The sequence below is a fragment of the Anomaloglossus baeobatrachus genome, chromosome 2, assembly GCF_048569485.1.
Source record: "Anomaloglossus baeobatrachus isolate aAnoBae1 chromosome 2, aAnoBae1.hap1, whole genome shotgun sequence".
Taxonomy (NCBI): Eukaryota; Metazoa; Chordata; class Amphibia; order Anura; family Aromobatidae; genus Anomaloglossus; species Anomaloglossus baeobatrachus.
Window position 1 is genome coordinate 91,035,335 of NC_134354.1, and position 23,690 is coordinate 91,059,024.

At 45.5% G+C, this 23,690-nt stretch overlaps 1 protein-coding gene across 1 annotated transcript in view; it reads right to left on the bottom strand.

The window, feature by feature from the left end:
* Positions 1-23,690, bottom strand: part of ASB9 (ankyrin repeat and SOCS box containing 9) — a 46,344-nt gene that overhangs the window by 344 nt on the left and 22,310 nt on the right. Inside the window, exons 4-7 of the mRNA XM_075333116.1 lie at positions 21,558-21,665; positions 18,839-18,989; positions 6,530-6,664; positions 3,448-3,639 (exon numbers count right to left, since the gene is read on the bottom strand). Of these exons, the coding sequence (XP_075189231.1) occupies positions 3,448-3,639; positions 6,530-6,664; positions 18,839-18,989; positions 21,558-21,665 (586 nt within the window). The remainder of the gene's footprint in view (positions 1-3,447; positions 3,640-6,529; positions 6,665-18,838; positions 18,990-21,557; positions 21,666-23,690) is intronic.

Consider the following 23,690-nt stretch of genomic DNA (forward strand, 5'->3'; position numbering starts at 1 on the left):
CGAAATATTAAGTGGGCACTTCATTCAAAGACACTATGTGTCGTACAAGGGCTATTTCACATATTAGCTTTTTGGTACATGTGATATTTGTTACTTTTAAAGATAGATCATGGACCCATTACAGTGAATTTATCACTTTATATGTCCTTGTCCACAAAAAAAAAAGAGATGGAGATGTCCTACTTTGATCTATTTGGTGGATCAAACTCTCCGATGCAAGCCAATGTGACATAACTTCACATGGGCTCCGGGAGAGCGAGGGCCGACACAGCCAGTACAGTGCTGGTGGGGAGGTGACTATTTACCTTTTTTATTTTAACAAGGGCAAACATGGGGCATTATACAGGGTTGTTTAAGTAGTGGACAACCCCTCAACCTCTGTAAACATTGTATAATATGCCTTGCATCCAGCTGAAATGAGATTCTGATGGAGTATCGGAAGATTGGTGGGCTGGAAACAGCTGTCGATCAAGGGCTTCCTTACTCTTTCTCTTACAAAGTGTCTTCTTCAGATGATACCCATTGTTACATAGCATTCACACCCCAATTTTTGCTTTTTCTTCTGGGACCTCTTTACCAGATGCCCTTGTGAGCTCTTTCTCATTACAAGCATGTGTCAACATCAATAATACAGATTGTGTTTCTGAGTCAATTCGTGAAGAAAGTCAGTGCCATTACACCTGTCCATATCTTAGAGCTGGTTCCAGTAGTCAGGACAGTTTTGCAATGTAATTAATATGACATTTGCTGAGGTAAGGTACAAGTGTCCATCTTTCACAATCCATGATTTGGTGGAGTACTCCAATTTCTTACTAAAACAAATTCAACAATTTTAAACAAATGCCATGTTCGTAGCAGATTGAATCTCCATTGGGCATCAAAATTTGTAAAGATTCCATTAGGTGTTGACATCATTGTCCAAAAATATTGGCTCATGCAGATAGAATTCCATTTTGCAGTCAGACTGCAGAGCCAATGGCCCACCAATATCATTGACTCAGGGGGCCACCATTCAACTACATGAATACATTACCCTTATTCACACATTTACCCATCCCTCTATATAATAATAATAATAATATAATATGGGTCATTGGTAGACACAGACAGAACAATATATGGGCCCTTTGCAGTCCAACAGTTCATCAAAAAGCAAAATTCCACCTGATTTGGAGTGGACATGGTTCCCCTTATCTCTTGGGCCCCTGTGCAACTGTAAATGTTGCACCAAAAATGCAGTGCCTTGAATGTTTATTCATAGCCCATTAACGTTCCACATTTTTTCATTCACACCTACAAACTTAAATGTATTTTATTGAGATTTTATGTGATATACCAACACAAAGTCATAGGTATTTGTGAAGTGTAAAGGAAATTATACATTGTTCTCTAAATATTAAAAAATTATAAATCTGAAAATTGTGATGTACATTTGTATTGAGCCCCCTGTAGTCTGATACCCCTAAATAAAATCCTAAATGACCAATTGAATCACAAAGTCACCTAATCTGTAAATTGAGTCTAGCTGTGTGTAATTTGTCAGTCTAACTACAACTGTTATGTGAAGGCCTCAGAGGTTTGTTTGAAAACATCATGAAAACCAAGAAACACACCAGAGAGGTCAGGGATAAAGTTGTAAAGAACAGCAAAGCAGGGTTAGGTTAAAAAAAAAAACAAGCTCTGAACATCTCACGGAGCACTGTTCAATCCATCATCCAAAAATGGAAACCTATCAAGATATGTATATCCACTTAAACTGACATCCCAAGCAAGAAGGGCTTGATAAACGTCCACCATTTTTTTTTATCTGCAAAAAACTGATGAAACTTTGATGGTATAAACTGACATGAGCAGCAAACATTGATGACATTCTAATCAGACACTGATGACAATTGGAATATTTTTTGAATTCAAGTAAAATCACTGACGTGCGAAGGAGCCCCTTGCTGCAAATTAGATGATGATACTGATATACTCTGGACAGCCTATTCCATATCATCCAAGACATGGTATATAGGATTAATATGTGAGGTCTGTGACAGATAGAAAAGCAAGGACATCTCCCTGTTATGTTCATATGTTCATGGAACCAGTCCTACCATACAACCCTTGTGGCAAGATGCATTTTGGTGCTTAAAGTATCCTTTTGCCAAAAGGTAAACAGCTGGCATAAAAGATGAACTTGGTCAGCCTGAGAAATAAGCTAACCTCTATTGTCCAAACATCCATCTATAAGTATCAATCGACACATGATATCCCAAGAAAACATTCCCCACGCCATTATTTCACCTCCACCTACCAAAACTATTGACCCCTAACTGGAAAGGTTCATTGGTTCATGCTGCTTTCACCAAATCCGGACCCTCCCATAAGTATGATGGAAAAGAAATTTGGATTCCCCTGATCATGATGAATAACAGAGGAAAATAGAGAAGGGTGATGATGCTGCGCCAATGATCACTTATGGAACCGTAAGATTAACAGAGATTTGATGTTTCTTGGTTCTTTACGGTCCTGAGGAAGGGAGCAGAGCTCCTGAAATGCGTAGACCTATGCCAATAAAGATACGTTAATCTTACGGTTCCATAAGTGATCATTGGCGCGGCATCATCACCCTTCTCTATTTTCGTCTGTTATCTGCCATCGGGTGGCTGCAGCCGGGATCATTGCTATACATGCGAGTAAAGGGGTTGTGACTTGCACAACTATATCTGGTGAGTATTCACTCCCCCCTCCTTACCCCACATTATTGGGGTAATACCCTATCTGCGCTTTTTGTCCACAGCTTCATACATTCTGATCATGATGAATGAAATATCTGTTGATCAGAGATGAATGGCCTTCTAAGATACCATAAGTGGTAATTGTAGGAAGCCCCTTTGAGAATGGAAGAAAAACAAAAACCGGTGAATAGACTTAAAAAAATACATATTTTTTTCACACAGCATAGTCTAGAGCGTAGAAAATGGATGCATCCACCAAGAAAAAATCCAAGATCTACCAGATTTACATAATTTTTAAAACCTGGTTTCTGCTGGAATTCGGTCCACTCATACTAAGTCAAAGAGAAAACAATGTAAAGTCCTCTATTATTGACTGTAGCAAACGATAAGCCTACACGTGTGGCCTCCTGAAGCTTCATCTAGGAAATCTAGCTCAATCTAGTAATATTCACTAATTGTCTGGAGATTTATTTTATGTCTTGGGAAGGATCTAGTTTTTGGAAAGAACTAATCCTGGTCCAAGCGATGGCAATGTGGGCTACAGAAGGAGAACAGTACAGGATAAGTGTCCATTTATTTTCCATCAAACAGGAGAAGAGGTAACCAGCAAAAGGGAATAACCATGAAACTAAGAAGAAGCTACAAAATGATTTGCTGTTTTTAATGACATTTAAGTATATACATATAATAAACTACAAACTGTCTGTGAATGATCCACTTCTACCTTCTGTGTTTAAAAAGATCTGGTGTAAAGTGCTGTGTGGTGGGACGATATCTGACGGCTGCTTCCCATCTGCGTTCTTAGATTGCCGATTTCCTCCATAGTCAATGAGAAGGCTGGCCATTTCTTCATTGCCATTTCTTGCAGCAATATGTAACGGGGAGTCCAACTCTTTACCAACATTTGCACTTGCGCCTAAAGACAAAGATCAGAGACATATTTGAATTACAATAAATTAATAACTCAAATATATAATAATATATATTATCGGCCCGATTCATCATTGCATTTCCTCTAGTTTTTTGGCATGAATACCTCTTAATTTGTGACTTTTTCGTTTGCAGCTAATTAAAAAAAAGGATTTTCCCACAAAGAAAGTTAATTTTAAAGTTCATTTTAATCAATAGATCTTGGAATAATAATAATTTCCACGATTGAATGTGTTATAAAAAATGTTACCATGCTGATACTGTATAATCTTATAAATGTGTCCCTGCTATGTACTGTGTAATGAAAATATAAAAGCAGGGCGTTCCAGAGTGCAAAAATCTTTAAAGTGTAATTGTCATTTTAATTTTTATTTCATAAATGAATAGTACACATAAAAATAAGCAACTTTGTAATATACAGCATCTTAAGGGTACTTTACACGCTGTGGTATCGGTACTGATATCGCTAGCGAGCGTACCCGCACCCGTCGGTTGTGCATCACGGGCAAATCGCTGTTCGTGGCGCACAACATCGCTAACACCCGTCACATGACTTACCTGCCCTGCGACATCACTCTGGCCGGTGATCCGCCTCCTTTCTAAGGGGGAGGTTCGTGCGGCTTCACAGCGACGTCACATGACAGCCGTCCAATAGCAAAGGAGGGGTGGAGATGAGCAGCCGGAACATGCCGCCCACCTGCTTCCTTCCTCATTGCGGTGGACGCAGGTAAAGAGATGTTCGTCATTCCTGCGGTGTCACACACAGCGATGTATGCTGCCGCAGGAACAACGGACAACATCGTACCTGCAGCAGCAACGATATTTAGAAAAGGAGCGACGTGTCAACGAGCAACGATTTTTCACATTTTTCCACTCGTTGATCGTCGCTCCTTGGTGTCACACGCTGCGATGTCGCTAACGTCACCGGATGTGCGTCACTAATGATGTGACCCCGACGATATATCATTAGCGATGTCGCAGTGTGTAAAGCACCCTTTAGACAAATCTGCTTCGTTCTCTGCGAGACTTGATCAGTCATTATCAAAATTCTCAATTCTGAGGTATAATCTGTATTCAGTGAAGACTTTCCCATTACTGAGATAGGAGATGGCAGTTGGTGCTGATGAGATTCTGCTGATGATCAGAGTATGAGCATAGTGTGATCTTGGATGAAAGAATCAAAGCACACTGCGAGAAGAAGATGGAGGATAACATTTCTCCGTTGTCTCCATTCTTATATGATGTTTCCCATTCACCCATTGACTTGGATGGGTGAATTTCATCCCATTTGCACATCAAATTACAGCATACTATAATTTTTTTTCTCATGCCAATATGGTATGAGAAAAAAAAACATTGATCAGCACTGCCCCACTGAATAACATTGGTCCTAATGCTATCCGATAAAAAAAAAACGGAAACCTCTTGTCCGATAAAGGGAATGTGTCAAGTCTTATAAATGTTCAGTATTTATTGACATAATCTATCATAATATTGTCAGGGCCCCTGGCACATTGCGTGCGGGTGCAAAATTTCTGCCAGTCCTACCAATACAGGCATTGCATTAAAGATGTCAATCAGGCTTATTGATGTGTAATTAGAAAAAACTGTTAATTAAACACTGATTTTTAAATAATACCATGCTTCACTGAAAATAAGACTTTGTCATACATTATTTTTTGCCCCCAAAAAATGTGCTAGGATTATTTTCGGCGTAGGGATTATTTTTGGGGAAGCACGGGTTTGGAGTAAGTTTACCCCCAAAAAAGGCAGACACCCCCCAGGACAATCACATTTACCAGACCCTGGACATTTGCATCGCTCCTAGGTCCTCCTGCGATCCACAGTAGGCACTCCCAGCAGGTTCTCGTGTGTTCCACAGCAGTTCTCCTCTGCTTTCAACTGGCATCCCTCCGCTCTCACACCACACACACACACACACACACACATCCGGTGATACCATACAGCTTCCAGTTGCAGGGGACCTGGGACGCTGTGGAATACATCGAGGACCTGTGGTGGAACACATCGAGGACCTGTGATAGAACACATTGAGGACCTGCTGCTCGATGAGTTCCACCACAAGTTCTTGATGCATTCCACCTCAGATTCTCGCGTTCCACAGTGTCCTATGTCTCCCTACCGGTCGGGAGCAGTACGATATCACCAGATATGTGTGTGTGTGTGTGTGTGTGTGTGTGTGTGGTGTTAGATCAGATGTCTGTGTGTGCAGAGGGATTCTGGTCCTAATGTGTGTGAGCGGAACGGCAAGGGACCTGACAGCGACGCAGATCACTGTGGGAGATCCCATCCACTGTCGGCACCTGCCAGCTGTAGTTGTTTGGGATCTGGTGAGTGCGATTGCGAGGTCTGTTTTCTATCTTTTGAGGTGGTGTTAGTTCTTTAAGGAGTGTTTGCTTTCTTTCTTTAATAAAGTGTCCTGCAGTATTCTTTAACTTTTTTAGCTGCATGGACAATTCATTATTGAACCACAACTAGAGCTTATTTTCAGGGAAGGGTTTATATTTAAGCCATTGTCCGAAAAGGCCAAAAATTTTTGCTAGGGCTGATTTTCAGGGAAACACAGTAGCCACATTTGGTAATGTACATACTGTCTTTTTGCTGACTTTTTGGAGCGGAAACTCCGAGTGTTTGAGAAGTTTTGATTTTTAAATGAGGATATGGAGAGTTTTTTTATAGTTTCTGCTCCAAAAACTCAGTGTGCATTAATAAAGCCTTATAGTGCCTCTTAAAAGACCATTACAATACAGGAATTGGCTAATGTACTACTATAGTAGCGGCTTTGAACAGTTATGGTAACTAACAGATTATCTTTAAGACCTGTTGATGTGTAAAAAAGAAAATTACTTTCTTACCTAGTTCTAGAAGTCTTTTCACTGTTTCCAATTTTCCATTTTCACAAGCAACATAAAGCGGAGAACCCAAGTTATTTATATATTTCTCTACACTGACTCCAGCATTTAAAAGAGACTCCGCACACTCTGTATTGCCTAAAATGATAGAAAACAAGGAATTGTCAATATTAGGTGATTTTAACTACTTTCATATTCCATTTTTATTTTCTCCTCTTCCTGAATCTGATTTTGACATTAATATCTTCAGGGTCTGACGAATGATAGTTGTGTAAATTGAGTAAAACCTTTCTGCAGATAGATTTCTGAAATATAATCGGGTCATGAGATAAACTATAGTAACTGTATATAAATCAAATTTTACAGTTTAATAATTAAAGTCCTAGATTATCCAATTCATATTGATTTGGAAATTGCTGAAAATGTAATGAATAAACAGAATTACCCATGCTACTTTTTATTGTTTCTTAAACACAAAAAAGGCTTAAATATGAAGCTTCTAGGCTCCAAAAAAAAATCTGTAAAATCTGTAGCAAGCCCCCAGATACCATGGTTTTGGCCTATTGATATGATCAGCCAACAGTCTAATGTATATGAGGACCTCGCACCAGTCACCAACAGATGAACTCATGGCAGAGAAGGATAAGACCTGTTGAATTTCAGCTGTTGATCCTTTTATTTTCTGTCATTGTGTGCGGAGTCTGGCAGCCGCCCTCTCACGGAGAACACAGGAGTCCGAAGTCAAGCTGACGTTCCTGTGTGTGGGGCTGACGGATAAACGATTGTTCAGCTGTCAGCTATCTAATATGTATGTGGACTCAAAGGAAACCTATTCCAGAAAAGCGTATCCAATATTGCTAGAAAGCAGGGATCTGGCACGAATCACCATTCACATATTGTACAGTTAATGGATTATCATACGGTATCATGGACTTATCTGCAGGAAAAAATGCTCTGTTGGTGCTCACCAAGAAAAAAATCCACAGAAAAATTGGGGCACTCACTACTTAGCGCCACTTAGCATTAAAATTTCACTTTATTGCGGTTCCCATTAAACAGAGATTGTGGAGACATGGTGATAGTCATTTCGTGTGACAATCACGCTTCCTCGGAGCCTCAGCAAAAACATAATTCTCGCAAAACAACTGTTTTTAGTGGCACAATTTTTCTTGGCTTCCTATTCCAGATAATCTGTGCCTCATAGCATATGGCCATACTAAAATGTGGGATAATCCCATCTGCAAATTACAGCCATGACTGACTCTGTGTGTTTGTCTATATAGAGGCTGGGCAGAGTAGCTTCCCACTATTGACAAACCAGCCTGGTCCTTAAAGGGGTTATGTGGTCTAAATCCATAAGACTTATGAATCCTCACATCCCACTCACTGAGTCCTGGAAGGATTTATTGAGTCAGAGTCAAGAACAGTGTATTGAGGCCGCTCTCTTCTAGTTGGATTCTGGCTGGGGGTCTGCACATTGCAAACTCGCGGCCAGGTGATCGCCGGTCCATGTGCTAACACCAGAGAATCCTCACAGCATACAGTGCGTGCAATGTGAGGATTCATAAGTATGAGGTCACATCGTTTTAGACAGGACAACTCTTTAAGATAGATCAGAGAAGTCCATTCTTTTTCTTTCATATGGGCCATAGATCTGTATTCAGTGGCGTAACTAGAGTTCCATGGTCTCCGATGCCAAATTTGAACGTGGCCAACCCCCCCCTCGCATGTTATCAAATGTATGCATATGCATTTATACACTTAGCGTTCTAAATCCTATAATGACATACAAGTTTCCCCCACTTTATGCATGGGCTCTTTCTGGTAAATACTGTATGTCCCCCATCCTGGTCTATATGTTCCCCATTCTATGCCACATCCTAGGATATATAACCCCGTCCTGGTAAAAATGTCTCCCATCCTGGTTTCTATGTCCTCCATCCTGGAATATATGTCCACATCCTGGTATATATGTCCCCATCATGCGCACATCCAGCTGAAGCAGGGGCTGGGATCAGTGGAACCCCTGAACCCTCAGCCCAGTTGCGGTCACGATCAATGCAACTGCGATCGTTCCACCCCTGTTTGTATTAAAAATTGCTGGTGCACTGGCACACTGGTTATTATTGGGTAAGTGTGCTGTTCATTAAGCACATGGGGAGCCCACTGACAGAATATATCATCTTAAGCTGCATTCATACATCTCATGTGGTGAGTTCCAAGTGTGAACCATGATGTATGGACCATCCATGGGTCTCCTGACCCGAAATCAACAGCCTCGTAGATGCTTATGAGACTGCTGAGTTTGGATCAAGTGATTCTTGGCTGGTCCATGCATCATAGTTTGTACTCAGACCATGAAACATGGAAGTGTGAATGTAGCCTTAGGCATGGGGTTGACTGCACGTCCAATACTTTTTCCAGTGCAGTTGTCAATGGCTTTACGAGTCTGTGTTATTTTGTAGTCATTGGCTGTAGCAGTTTCTGCTGCACATCTGGTCTCACCCTTTCAGATAATGTTACTGAGTTTACATTATTATCTTGCCATATTTGATAAGAAACATGAAAATAAAAAAATCTGCAGTTATTTTAAACCAATACCATCTGAATGCAAAGATTTCCCAAGACATTGCTTTAATACTCCTCCAGTCCTGGCAACTGATAGCAGCTCTGTCATCAATTTTGTTCCTAGATTTTCCTAGTTTTATGTCTTTGGTCACGGCAGTACAGAAATATACCAGTTCAGAATAAAGAGAAGTAACTTTCTAAGAGCTGCAGGTTCCTCCCGCAATGTAACATCCTGTGAAATTTACACAATGTCAAGGTTAGACGTTCTTATAAAAGAGGAGGCGAAGCATCAGCAAGGTCACAATAACGATGAACACCCTTACGGCTCAATCCCAGCTGCACAGCTGGCAATACTCGCACCTTCTTATCACCCTGCTGGCCTCAGACTTACAGATAATCATGTGAAAAGAGAGAAAAAAATGCTTTAAATTGTAGAATCTTGTTTTTTTAGAACTGAGATTCTCATAGTGTCTCAGTTACCCCTGATTACAAAACTGAATTAGAAGAGACGGTGCTGTGTGGAGTCATATAACAAAAGAACAAAATGAATGCACATTGGGGGATGTTGCTCCATCCACTGTTCTGCCCAATTCTTGCGGACGGTTCTGGAGACATAATAACATCACTGTGGCGCCATCATCATCTTAAAGAAGATATGAGGGTGCAGCGCTGGCTTCCTGTGGCTCTGCTGTTTTACTCAATTGTAGTATTACAATTACAATCCACGTATTAAAGATGGAGAGGAAACTGCCAGAAGCCATGAACGGTTTCCTGTGTGGCACACTATCCAGCACTTCCACCTCCATTTTTAACCAGAATGTCCCAGCGTCTCAGTTGGGAAACACTGTTCTGAGCATTGGTGGAAGGGGTTCTGAAGCTGGGGATTTTTTTTAAAAAGCCCTTCCTTTGGTTCCTGAAGTTCACTCTGGAAGCCATTAGAAGGGCAATCATTGGACTTGCCCCACTGAAGAACAATCATTGTCTACTGGCATCAACAGCAACAACAGCTTGAACACAAAGGGAGATTCATTAAAGTAGACCTGTCACAAAGTCCAAAGTGGCCAGTTTTGAAACTTGGATGAAACTCGGAAATACAACATCCGCGTCTCACTGCTCTCCATAGACTTTAATGACTATCTTATTTCTAAAATATGAGCAGAATAGGACATGTTCTGAGTTTCACGGACCAGACATGGATCCGTTTTACCCCCTTTAGCTGGCATTCATGGGAGATTCTGATTATTGTTATACATACAGTGGAGAAAATTAATATTTGATACACTGTCGTTTTGCAAGTTTTCCACCTATAAATGATGGAAGAGTCTGTAATTTTTATCATATGGTGAGATTTTGGCCAACAACCTCCTTCCCTCAGTAAGAGCTTTGAAGATGGGTTGGGGCTCGGTCTTCCAGCATGACAATGTCTCGAAACACACATCCAGAGCAACTAAGAAGTGGGTCCGTAAGAAACATTTCAAGGTCCTGGAGTGACTTAACCAGCCTCCAGACCTGAATCCAATAGAAACTGCAGGAGACGATGGAGAACAAAATATGCCCATTTTCTCCATTCTGTGAGTCTGTGGAAATCGGACTGCACTTGGAACTCATCCAAGTGTAGTCAAATGATTTCCATGAACCCATAGACTTGAATGGGAGAGTGCCATTTGACATACATTGTCAATCGCAACATGTAGCACATTTTTTTCCTCATGCCGAATCGGCATGAGAAAAAAATACATTGATCATCACTGTCCCATGGTATACCATTGGACTGAGCGCTATACTATAAAACATCAGACCGCACTTGTCCGATGTATACGCTCATGAGAGCAAAGCCTTACTGTATAGTGAACATGGTAAATAGTAAAAATATTTTTTTTTTGGGAAATTGAACTTTTGTTTTGCAATTTCAACTCACTTGGAATTTTTTTCCTATTTTGTAGCACATCACATGGTAAAATAAATGGTGTCATTCAAAAGTACAACTTGTCCTGCAATAAACAAGCCTTCAAATGGTTATGGGATGGAAACTTTAAAAAAAAGAAATGGCTCTGTGAAGAGGGGGAAGAAAAAAACAAAAAAATGGAATGTAACCTGGTCATGAAGGGGTTAAAACTGATGTGTGTATGGATCAATTACACATTATGATGTCCGTGAAAAAAACAGCACTAGGACATGACACCCGGCTGTATGAATGTAGTTTAAAAGTAAGTTTGACAGTATAATGAATCAGGGTAGGGCCGAAGTCACACTCAGGTTGTGGCGGGTGATGCGATGCGAGACTTACGTGAGTCACTCCTAAGTGTGAGTCCGGCCTAAGGAAAATGTCCTGATAACTTTAAGTGAGTGAGTTAAAAAGATTAAAAAGAATTATTGATAGCTTTCATAGCCACTGTAAAAATAAAAACAATAAAGATGTGCACAAGAGAACATGATGATCTGCAATCATCTGGGGGCACTCAAATCTAAATATTGCCATGGAGTGACTAATGGGGTCCCGCCAGGTGTAGAAGGGACTCCCGGCAAGCACCGCAACACACAGGGTACAGCAGGGAAATAATACAATGGAGGGCCCTGGGTCTTGGGAGAGGGGAGCGGGGTCACTACTTAACATTCCCCTAAAGCTGATCCCTATGCTCCCTAACGTCTCTATACAGGTCCTTCCCTCTGTCACCGATCATGTGCCTAGTCTCTCACTGGCCCTGAACTCACCCTGACTTGTGATGGCCAGCGAGACGCTAGTCTCGCCACTGCAATGAGACAACATGAGGTAGGTAAGACAAACAGGTGGGAAAAGACACAACAAGGAGTTCCCCAAGGTTTCTTCAGCAGGAGCTTCACAGCTACAACTGACACCACAGCTCTGCAGAGACAAGCTTCTTCAACATGGACAGCTAAGGGAAGGGTCAAGCAATAGGCGACATAGGTTGGACTGAGGAGCGGATATTTATAGCAGAAGTGGCTGCAGCTGAGACAACAACTACGGTACCTGTTAAAACTCTACAGGATAGAAATGCACCTTAACTCTTTCATTACCGGATGGAATTAAATACGCTCCAACTCTAAAGCGGATCTGCGATCAACAACACGCTGTGTCCTTCTGATCCCAGACACCCCCTAAGATTATATCAGGCCAGGACACACTTATGACAATTGTCCATTAGTTATCATGATGATGAACTCCAAAGTCCAAGTTTGGTTGGAGTCCTTAGCACCCAGCAATGTTATGAGGGTTGTGCAGACACTCCTACTCTTTGATGTAGGCCTCATTCAAATATCTGTTGATCATGTGTTTGTTCTCTCTGTTTTTTTCATGGATTACACATGTATCCATTGCAGTCTAAGAAGACAGTTGTCGCAGGCGGGGAGGACGCCACTGTGCTGCGCTTGCTAACGCTCGGGTCCGGCGCTGCTGCGGCTGCTGCTGCTGCTCTGTGGCTCGAGCGGTGGGCCGGATCCGGGGACTCGAGCGGCGCTCCTCGCCCATGAGTGAAAGGGGTGGTTGGTTTGGGGGATTTAGTCCGTGACGTCACCCACGGGTCGTGGTGAAGATAGGCACAACCGCTGCTGATGACGGGGATCCCGGGAGCGATGGTAAGAAGCAGCTGGGATGTTGTTTTCCCCCTCCGTGGGTAGGGGTCGGTGGTCCCGGGGCCCGGTGATGTTATGACAGGGAGACAGGGTCGGTGAGGTGCAGGGTTGCAGGGACAGCGCGGCGCGGTGCCGGATGGCACGGGTGTACTCACTCAGCAAGAAAGGTACAAAGTCCTCGGTAAACCAAATGGCTGGATGGACGGGTCCCGCAGCCGGCTGCAGTGCTTCTCCCCGGACAGGTCATGGCGGCTGTCTTTCCCGGCATCTTAATGTTCTCTTTCTGACTACTATGGATTCCCAACGGTAGTCCGCTCCCCGGTGTATGGGTACCGGAGGAGCCCGTTTGCCCGCAGACGCTGGCCCTTGGGTCTCTAGCCTTAGGCGGTAGCTGTATACCCTCACAGTGTGGGCTGTTGCCTTCAATCGGGACTTTTGCTGTTGTGAAACCCCTGGGGTTCCAGTCACATTCGGATCTGACTATTGTCGGCGGCTCCAAGCCTGGTCGGGGTCCGATGGCCCTGCCTGTGTGTGCTGGCTTCACTTCTCTCCCCGGCCGGTACCGGCGGGTCATCGCCCGTCCCCGGTCATACGGTTCCGCGTTGCTCCACCACTCCTGCAGATGGCCACCACCGTCTGTCAACCTTGCTGTCAGTGCCTGGGCCACAAACCCAGACACCCAAGTGTTCACTCCTCTCCCGTCAAACTCCAAACTCTGTCACTTTTCCCACCTCCAGGCCTGTGAACTCCTCGGTGGGTGGGGCCAACCGCTTAGCTCCGCCCCACCTGGTGTGGACATCAGACACTGGAGGGAGGCAACAAGGGTTTTGTGTTTGGCTGGTGTCCCTGTCTAGTGGGGGTGGGGGTGTTTGGATGTTATCTGTGACGACCTGGCTAGGCCAGGGTGCCACATTCCCCCTTGGTGAAATGCAGACCGTCCGTGGGCTGCCCGTTCATCACCGGTTTTATTTTTCAACTGTAAAAAGATATAAATAACATTTCTTGTAAGGACACTTCAAACGTTGCACATATATAACATTTTTAATAATAACGGACGGATGTCTTCCGCTCTCCCACCCAAGCAACCTAGCCCTGATGCTGCCTCTAAGAAGTGGGCAGCACCCCTTGACCTCAGTCCAGGTTCAGGCTGCCCGAGCGGGAACGGGTATGGTTTCTCGCACCCGGCTATCACTTCAGGGGACCCCACGTCCTTGGGGGACCCCTGACCCCCGGAGGATGGCCACCAGTCCTGGAGGTGGCCGGGCCCCAGCCTACTCTGCTGCGGGCCCTTCCTCCAATCTGCCTCTCCGGAGGCGGCTCCAAAGGAATATTACCCCTCAACTTATTTACAAGCCCACTAGTCCGTGGGTGGCCTGCCAGTTCTCGGCCATGTCCATGAGTAGTCTCTCATGCAGGTTGTAAACACATAGGGTCCCTCCGGGGACAACTTGCCGGCAACGGCCAGAATAATCAGGTAGACAATCAGATGAACGTCACGGTTCATTAGAGTCATTCAATCAAACTGCTGAGGGTCCCAACGAGGACAACTGCTTGCAACGGAGGACCGCTGCCTATTCCACCTCTTCCTCTGAGGTGGCCTCGCCTTCTGCTGTTAATATTGCAAACATCCGATGGCAGGCCTGGTGGGAGAGGGCCGCCCGGTATCTGTTCCCTCCACCACGCGGGACATAGAAAGCTACCGGCGCATCGTCATTGGGAAGGCTCTCACCCGCTTCCTCGGACTCCGAGACCGGTTCTGTGTCAGCCCCCGAGCTGCTGCTGTCATCTGACTCCAGGGAACTAACGGTGGGACTTGGCAGGTCGGTGACGGTTTCCAGCTGAGCCCAGACTTGTGGCTCCTCAGTGGCAAGTGACCCATCATTGGCCGGTGTATGGAGGTCTGCCATCGGTTCTCCTACGTTGCCCACTCCAGCGGTTGATTGGCTGGCTTCCTCTTGGGCCTTCGGGCCCTGGCGGGGCAACACGGACTCTGCCACCTCCATCGGGGACGGTGATCTGGGTGGGGTTGTATGGGCGGTCAGCACAGGCGATGGGTCGGGCCCTGCTGGGGCCAGGGGTAGACCGGATCCTTCAGCCGCAGCGGCCGGTCCTCTAGGGACACAAGGGTGTCGGTCTCTCACCAGCTCCTCTAGCATGGTCTCTATTTCATGCGCCCGCACAACCGCAGCCAGCTCCTCCATCTCTGCAGTCCAGCGATCTAGCAGGTTCCGTACTTGGGCCCGGTTACGGCAGCACAGCAGCATCACTTGGATGTTCAGCCAAGCCGCCGTCCCGGGGGCAGGCTCCGGGGATTCAGGCCTCTCTGATGGTGCAGACATGTTGCAAGCTGCTTCCAGGAACCGATTAGCTTTGCAGAGTCCTGGCGTCCCCGCTTTTATAGCCTCAGCTACATCAGGCAGACACACTCTTGCGCCCCCTTGGTACTCTTCAGCACTTCCGTTTGTTGGGGGCGGGGCTTCGCTTTCGCGCCTTCCCTGCTCAGAGAAGATGCTCGAGCGGGAGATTTTCGCGTCAAGATGGCGGCGCTTCAAAATTTTCGGCCGTACACCGCCGGCGGAGATCACAAGGCGCACTTCTACTGGTAAGTAGAGGGGTTCAATCCTGTTTGTGACGCCAAGTTGTCGCGGGCGGGAAGGACGCCACTGCACTGCGCTCGCTAACGCTCGGGTCCGGCGCTGCTGCGGCTGCTGCTGCTGCTCGGTGGCTCAAGCGGTGGGCCGGATCCGGGGACTCGAGCGGCGCTCCTTGCCCGTGAGTGAAAGGGGTGGTTGGTTTGGGGGATTTAGTCCGTGACGCCACCCACGGGTCATGGTGAAGATAGGCACCACCGCTGCTGATGACGGGGATCCCGGGAGCGATGGTAAGAAGCAGCTGGGATGTTGTTTTCCCCCTCCGTGGGTAGGGGACGGTGGTCCCGGGGCCCGGTGATGTTATGACGGGGAGACAGGGTCGGTGAGGTGCAGGGTTGCAGGGACAGCGCGGCGCGGTGCCGGATGGCACGGGTGTACTCACTCAGCAAGAAAGGTACAAAGTCCTCGGTAAACCAAACGGCTGGATGGACGGGTCCCGCAGCCGGCTGCAGTGCTTCTCCCTGGACAGTTGATGGCGGCTGTCTTTCCCTGCATCTTAATGTTCTCTTTCTGACTACTATGGATTCCCAACGGTAGTCCGCTCCCCGGTGTATGGGTACCGGAGGAGCCCGTTTGCCCGCAGACGCTGGCCCTTGGATCTCTAGCCTTAGGCGGTAGCTGTATACCCTCACGGTGTGGGCTGTTGCCTTCAATTGGGACTTTTGCTGTTGTGAAACCCCTGGGGTTCCAGTCACATTCGGATCTGATTATTGTCGGTGGCTCCAAGCCTGGTCGGGGTCCGATGGCCCTGCCTGTGTGTGCTGGCTTCACTTCGCTCCCCGATCGGTACCAGCGGGCCATCGCCCGTCCCCGGTCCTACGGTTCCGCATTTCTCCACCACTCCTGCAGACGGCTACCATCGTCTGCCAACCTTGCTGTCAGTGCCTGGGCCACAAACCAAGACACCCAAGTGTTCACTCCTCTCCCTTCAAACTCCAAACTCTATCTGTCACTTTTCCCACCTCCAGGCCTGTGAACTCCTTGGTGGGTGGGGCCAACCGCTTAGCTCCGCCCCACCTGGTGTGGACATCAGACACTGGAGGGAGGCAACAAGGGTTTTGTGTTTGGCTGGTGTCCCTGTCTAGTGGGGGTGGGGGTGTTTGGATGTTATCTGTGACGACCTGGCTAGGCCAGGGCGCCACACATTCACATGTCTCTAGGGGTTTTTTTTGTATGAATTTTGTGTCTGCAATAAAATCACAGAGGCATTTTCTTTGCTCTGAGATACGGATCAAAATCATCCATGCAACTTTATGTGTCGTGAAGATCACGGACAGCACTCGGACGCCATCTACATGCTGCTTATTTTTAACAGTAATGGGCAGGAGAAGCTTTGCTTTTTTTAAGCATGAGAAAATCATTGATGATGAAAATGGATATGGATGACTAAACATAACCTTTTTATTTATCTACTAGAAAAAACTAATGTTGGAATCAACCCGAATAGTTTTCTTCTTTACAGATATGTCTGTATATGTGTCATGAGTCTGTTCAGCTGGTTCGCAGATCTGGAAACTTGTATTTGAGTGAATCTGCTTTCTTTATTGCAGCAGGGGTTAAGGCCTCTTTCCTATCTGGCTGTCTTCCATAACCTAAGGGGCACTTTGCACACTACGACATCGCAGGTGCGATGTCGGTGGGGTCAAATTGAAAGTGACGCAGCAGCGTCGCAGGCGATATCGTAGTGTGTAAAGCCTTTTTGATACGATTAACGAGCACAAAATCGTCGTAATCGTATCATCGGTGTAGCGTCGGTCATTTCCAAAATTTGGAAATGACCGATGTTACGATGTTGTTCCTCGTTCCTGCGGCAGCACACATCGCTGTCTGTGAAGCCGCAGGAGCGAGGAACATCTCCTACCTGCGTCCTGCGGCTCATGCCAGCTATGTGGAAGGACGGAGGTGGGCGGGATGTTTACGTCCCGCTCATCTCTGCCCCTCCGCTTCTATTGGCCGTCTGCCATGTGACGTCGCTATGACGCCGCATGACCTACCCCCTTAATAAGGAGGCGGGTCGCCGGCCAGAGCGACGTCGCAGGGCAGGTGAGTGCATGTGAAGCTGTCGTAGTGATAATGTTCGCTAAGCCAACTATGACCATGATATCGCACCTGCGACGGGGGCGGGGACTATCGCGCTCGGTATCGCAAGCATCGGCTTGCGATGTCGTAGTGTGCAAAGTGCCCCTTATTCTTAGGTGCAGCTCTTTTGTTACCACTCTCCTTCACAATAAAAAGTCACGTATCTTACATCTGACTCTGGTTATAAATTCTTATTCTATTGCTGACACCTCTCTCTGAAAGAAGCTGAGGAGCTATGACTATTGCAGCTGTGGTGTTAGCTACATTGGAGGAGCTTGAATTGTTTTTTTCTTTTTTTGTGTCTATTTTCCCTCTATATGTCTCCATTACCCTGTGTTGCAGTGATGAGTCTAGTGTTCTTGCTTTCCTTCTCACCAGCCAAGGTGAGGTTTTGTCAAAAACAGTAAAAAATTATGTAAAAAGAATTACAGTCTATTAATAAGGCAAATACTGCAAAAAAAGTAATAAAAAGGTTATTGATGGCATTACTGTTGTATGCTATATGGGGTGGACAGTGGCATATGGATCATACTGCCAGTCATCCAAGAGCCTTGGTGGTAAAGTATATTCAGAAATCATAGTACTGGGCACCAAAAGAGCTTGTCCTAACCCTGTAACTTTTACAACTTTCTTGTACATGGATGGCATGAGTGCTGCAATATTTTCAGTATAGATATGTTTCATAAAAAAATACACTTTAGCTTGACTGCCAGAAATACTTGTGGATAGAGATAAAAGGAGCCGTGGAAGTTCAGCCTGGCGGCTTCATCCGGTCTCCAGATAAAGTTCGGTTTGGAACCCGGACTTAAACTGAACCCCAATAGAAGTTTGTAATTGGGCAGTTCAGGTCTCCATCCACATGCAGCCAGTCATAAACAGATCACTTCGGGGGCAGGTGGAAGGGCTTTTTCCAATTTTTTTTTCTTGGCGCACACTACATCCCATGAGCCATTCAAATACTGCAAGTGGCTCACACAGGGCTGAGCAATGAGTGTACCCGAGCACAGCGATGTGCGCGCAAGTGGTTTGCATATGTAAAGCACCAGAACTCTGAATCCGAACTCTATTTTTCTTATAAAAGTCTAAAAGTCTGTGTTTAGTATGAACACCAAATCTCAGGTTTGCTCATCTATACTTGAGGACTCAAATTGTATGACAACTAGTGATGAGTGAGCCCTACCATGCTCGGGCGCTCGGTACTTGTTAAAGGCAGTTGAATGCTTGAATGGGCGCGACTTTAGCTCCTGATTATAATGGAAGTCAAGGGGGATTTCCTGGAAAAATGCTTGTGTTCCGCATTGACTTCCATTATACTTGGTAAACGAATACCGAGCACCCAAGCAACAAAATGCTCATTATGCTTACCGAGCACGCAAGCACCAAACAGGTCGCTCATCACTAATGACAACACATGACAACTTACCTCTCTTACACGCCTCGTGGATTGGAGATGCCACATCACAAGCGGCATGCGGACTGGCCCCATGTTGTAAAAGCAGATTCACACAAGACACATTACCGCTGACACAGGCATTAAATATTGGCGTCTTCCAGTCAATGTTAGGGATATTGACCTGGAAGAGAAACAAGCACAGATCGCAATATATAGGCAACTGTTTAATTTATCCACTGTAAAACATTTCTTAGAGCAGGATCTAATTGATCTGTAGAATATCACATTTTGGCAAATGCCTTTTAAAGGGCAAGTATCACCAAAATAATAAAAATTAAAGGGATATGTTTCGAAGCTGCTTGATTTCAATGGAGCGATGGCGTTTTGTGTACCAGGTGTTGTTCTGTACCAATATGAGATCGATTATTGGTGTATCATTGAGAAAACTCTTTAAAGAACAAAAACATTTCTGCAAATCTTACAACACACAATAGATGAGCAAGAATAAAATGAATGTATGTTGAAAATAAAGGTGTGCATCAGGGCGGCTCCAGGTTTATGCAGGCCCATGGATCCTTCCTCACTTATGAGTTTTCCACTTTCCAATCACTATAACTTTTTTTATTCAGTTGATAGTGTTGAAGCAGGGCTTTTATTTTTGAGGCATTAGTTTTGTTTTGTTAATCATGACCATTTTGGAGTCCATTCAACTTTCTGATGTCTTTGTATTTCATTTCCTTGGGGAAGACAAACAAATAAAAAATAGCGATTCTGACATTGTTTTTTTCCATTTTGGTGTTCACTGTATGGAATAATTAAGATAATTATTTAGTTCTGACAGATACGAAAGCAGCGATGCCAAATCTATTTTTTTAATTTATGCTAAGTTTAAAGGGGTGATGCCATTAACTTGTATAGGTTTTTAATTTTAAATATTTAATTTTTTTAAAAATATTTCTATTATGGATTCTATTATGGAACATGAACCAAGGATCACTTATTTACATATACCATGCACTGCAACACTTCTCCTGTTAAGACCAGCCACAGCCTGGGCTTCATAGGTGTACAAACATAGACACAGGGGCTTTTAGTAGACCCTCCACCTGTCATCACACTGCACGCCACACTCCTATTGTGATTGGTTCAATAAGGGTCAGAAGCTACACGTTCATCCCTAAGAAGTTAAAATGCTACAATAGAACGAGTTCCAATATCAGCAATTAGGCTCAGGTGCCAGCTGATAACAGTGTTAGGCGGGCTTTGCACACTACGACATCGCAGGTGCGATGTCGGTGGGGTCAAATCGAAAGTGACGCACATCCGGCGTCACTTGCGATGTCGTAGTGTGTAAATCCTAGATGATACGATGAACGAGCGCAAAATCGTCGTTATCGTATCATCGCTGCAGCCTCCGACATTTCCATAATGCCGGGGGAGCGACAGGTACGATGTAGTTCCTCGTTCCTGCGGCCGCACACATCGCTGTGTGTGAAGCCGCAGGAGCGCGGAACTTCACCTTACCTGCCTCCCGGCTGCAATGAGAAGGACGGAGGTGGGCGGGATGTTTACATCCTGCTCATCTCCGCCCCTCCACTTCAATTGGCCGCCTGCCGTGTGACGTCACTGTGACGCCGCACGACCCGCCCCCTAAGGAAGGAGGCGGATCGCCGGCCAGAGGGACGTCGCACGGCAGGTATGTGCGTGTAAAGCTGCCGTAGCGATAATAATCGCTACGGCAGCTTTCACTAGATATCGCACGTGCGACGGGGGCGGGACTATCGCTGCAGCATCGGTAACACATTGTTACCGATGTTGCAACGTGCAAAGCCCGCCTTAGCGCCTACAAGAGGTCAATTTTTAATTTAAAGCTTGCCATCCTCTACCGATAAAAATGACTTGGTTGGGACAACAATTTAAATATATGGAGGCCTTCTACCCCTCCTGTGACATCTGTGAACTTTAAGCAGCACCAAGCAGTTAAGATTATGTGGGAAAATGGTAAATGATGGTTTTGGCATCCTGATCCTTTCTGCCGACTCACAAAGCTCTAATCGCAGGTGCGATGTCGGTGGGGTCAAATCGAAAGTGACGCACATCCGGCATCGCAGTCGATATCGTAGTGTGCAAATCCTTTTTGATACGAATAACGAGCGCATAAGCATCGTTATCGTATCATCGGTGTAGGGTCCGACATTTCCATAATGCCGGTGCAGCGACAGGTAAGATGTTGTTTCTCGTTCTTGCGGCCGCACACATTGCTATGTATGAAGCTGCAGGAGCGAGGAACATCTCCTACCTGCGTCCCGGCTGCAATGAGGAAAGAAGGAGGTGGGCGGGATGTTTACATCCTGCTCATCTCCGCCCCCCTGCTTCTATTGGCCGCATGGCGTGTGACGTCAATGTGACGCCACACGACCCGCCCCCTTAGGAAGGAGGCGGATCCCCGGCCAGAGCGACGTCGCAGGGCAGGTGAGTGCATGTGAAGCTGCCGTAGCGATAATGTTCGCTATGCCAGCAATCACAAGATATCGCTGCTGCAACGGGGGCGGGGACTATCGCGCTCGACATCGCAGCATTGGCTTGCGATGTCGCAGCATGCAAAGTACCCCTTAGGATAGGAAATCAGCAGTGACTACTACGATAATTTTAGACTGGATATTTATAGGAACATCATGCACCTACTGTATATGTTATTTACCCCAACTTTATGACAGGAAAAGACCATGATTTGGAGAATGATGAATACCTTAGCTCCATGTTTCAGCAGCATTGTAGCGCAGCCAGGATGACCCCCAAGACAAGCTTCATGAAGTGGAGTGACGTGATCTGCTGTGATCAGATTTACGCTGTATCCCTTTAAAAAAAAACAAAAAAAAACTATGAAATAATCTGGCACTATAGCATCAACTAGTGAAAAAAATATAACTTAAAGGGGAATGGCTGGGTTAACACTTGTCTATATACTATATCGTCCGTTTTTCCTTTCCATATGGTCCGTTTTTCCTTTCCATTTCCATGCAGTTGGTAGTGCGGCCAATAAGCAGACTCTGACACAGAAGTAAACCAAATCTCTGGGTGCCGCTGCCACTCTGGGGAGCCCGTCCAAGTGGCCGTCCCCGCTGGTATTGCTTAGTGGTCCGGAGCCTGCCTCTATGCACAATTGTGTAGATGTTCTGAGTTACCCTTTGGCCTGAAGCTGTCAGGGTCCTGCTCCCTATAGTGATATAGTGGAGCTGTGCTCTCGATGGCTGACACTTGGGATTTCAGTGGGCTGCATAAGCTGGAAAGCCCTATCCCCCTCGTTGTGTTGATGCCTTCGATCTCTAAGCTCTTGGGGAAAGTTCATAAAGAGACTATCCTCCACAGGTGAATTATCAGGTTGCGTGAAGCTACTTCCTGATCTAAGGTCCTGTACCCCGCCGTGCTCGGTACAGGTCCGGTTACTTGACTTCTGGTGCCGACCGTTCTCCACAACTAAGTCTGCTACACCTCCTCCAATACCCTACGACCGGGTCTCCGACTCCTCTGGTCCCAGACCACCGTCTGTAACCTAGCCTATGCTATGTGGGGACTCATACTGTATATAGGGGCTATCTGGGGGTTCATGCTGTGTATAGAAGGCTATGTGAGGGCTCATGCTATATAGAGAGGCTATGTGGGAATTTATTCTGTATATAGGAGGCTATATGGGAGCTCACACTCTATATAGGAGGATGTTTGGGGGCTCATAATGCATATAGGAGGCTATGTGAGGGCTCATGCATAAGCACTATATGGTGCTCATGCTATATAGCGGGGCAATGTGGGGATTTATACTGTATATAGGAGGTTATGTTGAGCTCATACTGTATTTAGGAGGCTATGTGGCAGCTCATGCTGTATACATCAGGCTTTGTGGGGGATCATGCTGTGCATAGGAGGCACTGTGGGGGCTCACACTGTGTTTAGGAGGATATGTTGGGTGCATGCTATATATAGAAGGCTATGTGGGAGCTCATACTTTATACAGGGGGGTTATATAAGAGCTCATACTGTATATAGGGGGCTATGTGAGAGCACATAATGTATATAAGGGCTATGGAGGGGGCTTCTGCTCTTTATATGGGTTATGTGGTGGCTCATGCTGGATATAAGGGGGCTGTGTGAGAGCTCATACCATATATAGGGGAGTGTCATCAATACTAAGTGATACAATTAATATTAATATAAAATAATAATGCATATGTTAATATTAATGCTGAGCAGAAGTAATTTAAGCCTATTGGTTCGGCCTCCACACCAGTCACTGTCTCTCATGTGGCCCCTTGGGAAAATTAATTTCTCACCCCTACTCTATTATGTATAGCGTTATGTTATCTATAGCGTTATGTTATCTATAGCGTGGTACAATTTAAAATAACAGTAATCGGCGCTATTGCAATCTGATGTCTGTGTGCCCATCTTCCATCATTACAGCTGCTGTAATACGTGCTTCCCAAGCTTTTCAGCCGGTCCGGACCACCATCCATTCTCCGCACAGGTGATTTACTTTTACTTCATTTTATTAGGCATATGAACTTCCCTTTCTTGTTAGCTGAGCACACACTTGCCCTGAGGAAGCCGCTGTTGCGGCGATACACGTGGGTCTCTTCCCCGGGATCCTTGTTCCCCCTCCTCTATTCTCTTTTTCTTCCCCCTGTCTTGCCTGCTGCAAAACCGCCTGCTCCAGCTGTTACATCTATGGAGAAGTATTGCCATTATAGACTCATCTGAGTATGCTGAGATATCTTCTTTTTTTCTTATTTCTGGTGACTTTCACCAGGACATATTAGATTCTACAGGATCTTTTGTATTATTTCTCCATTAGCTGTTCAGGTTTTATATATGCACAGGATATTAC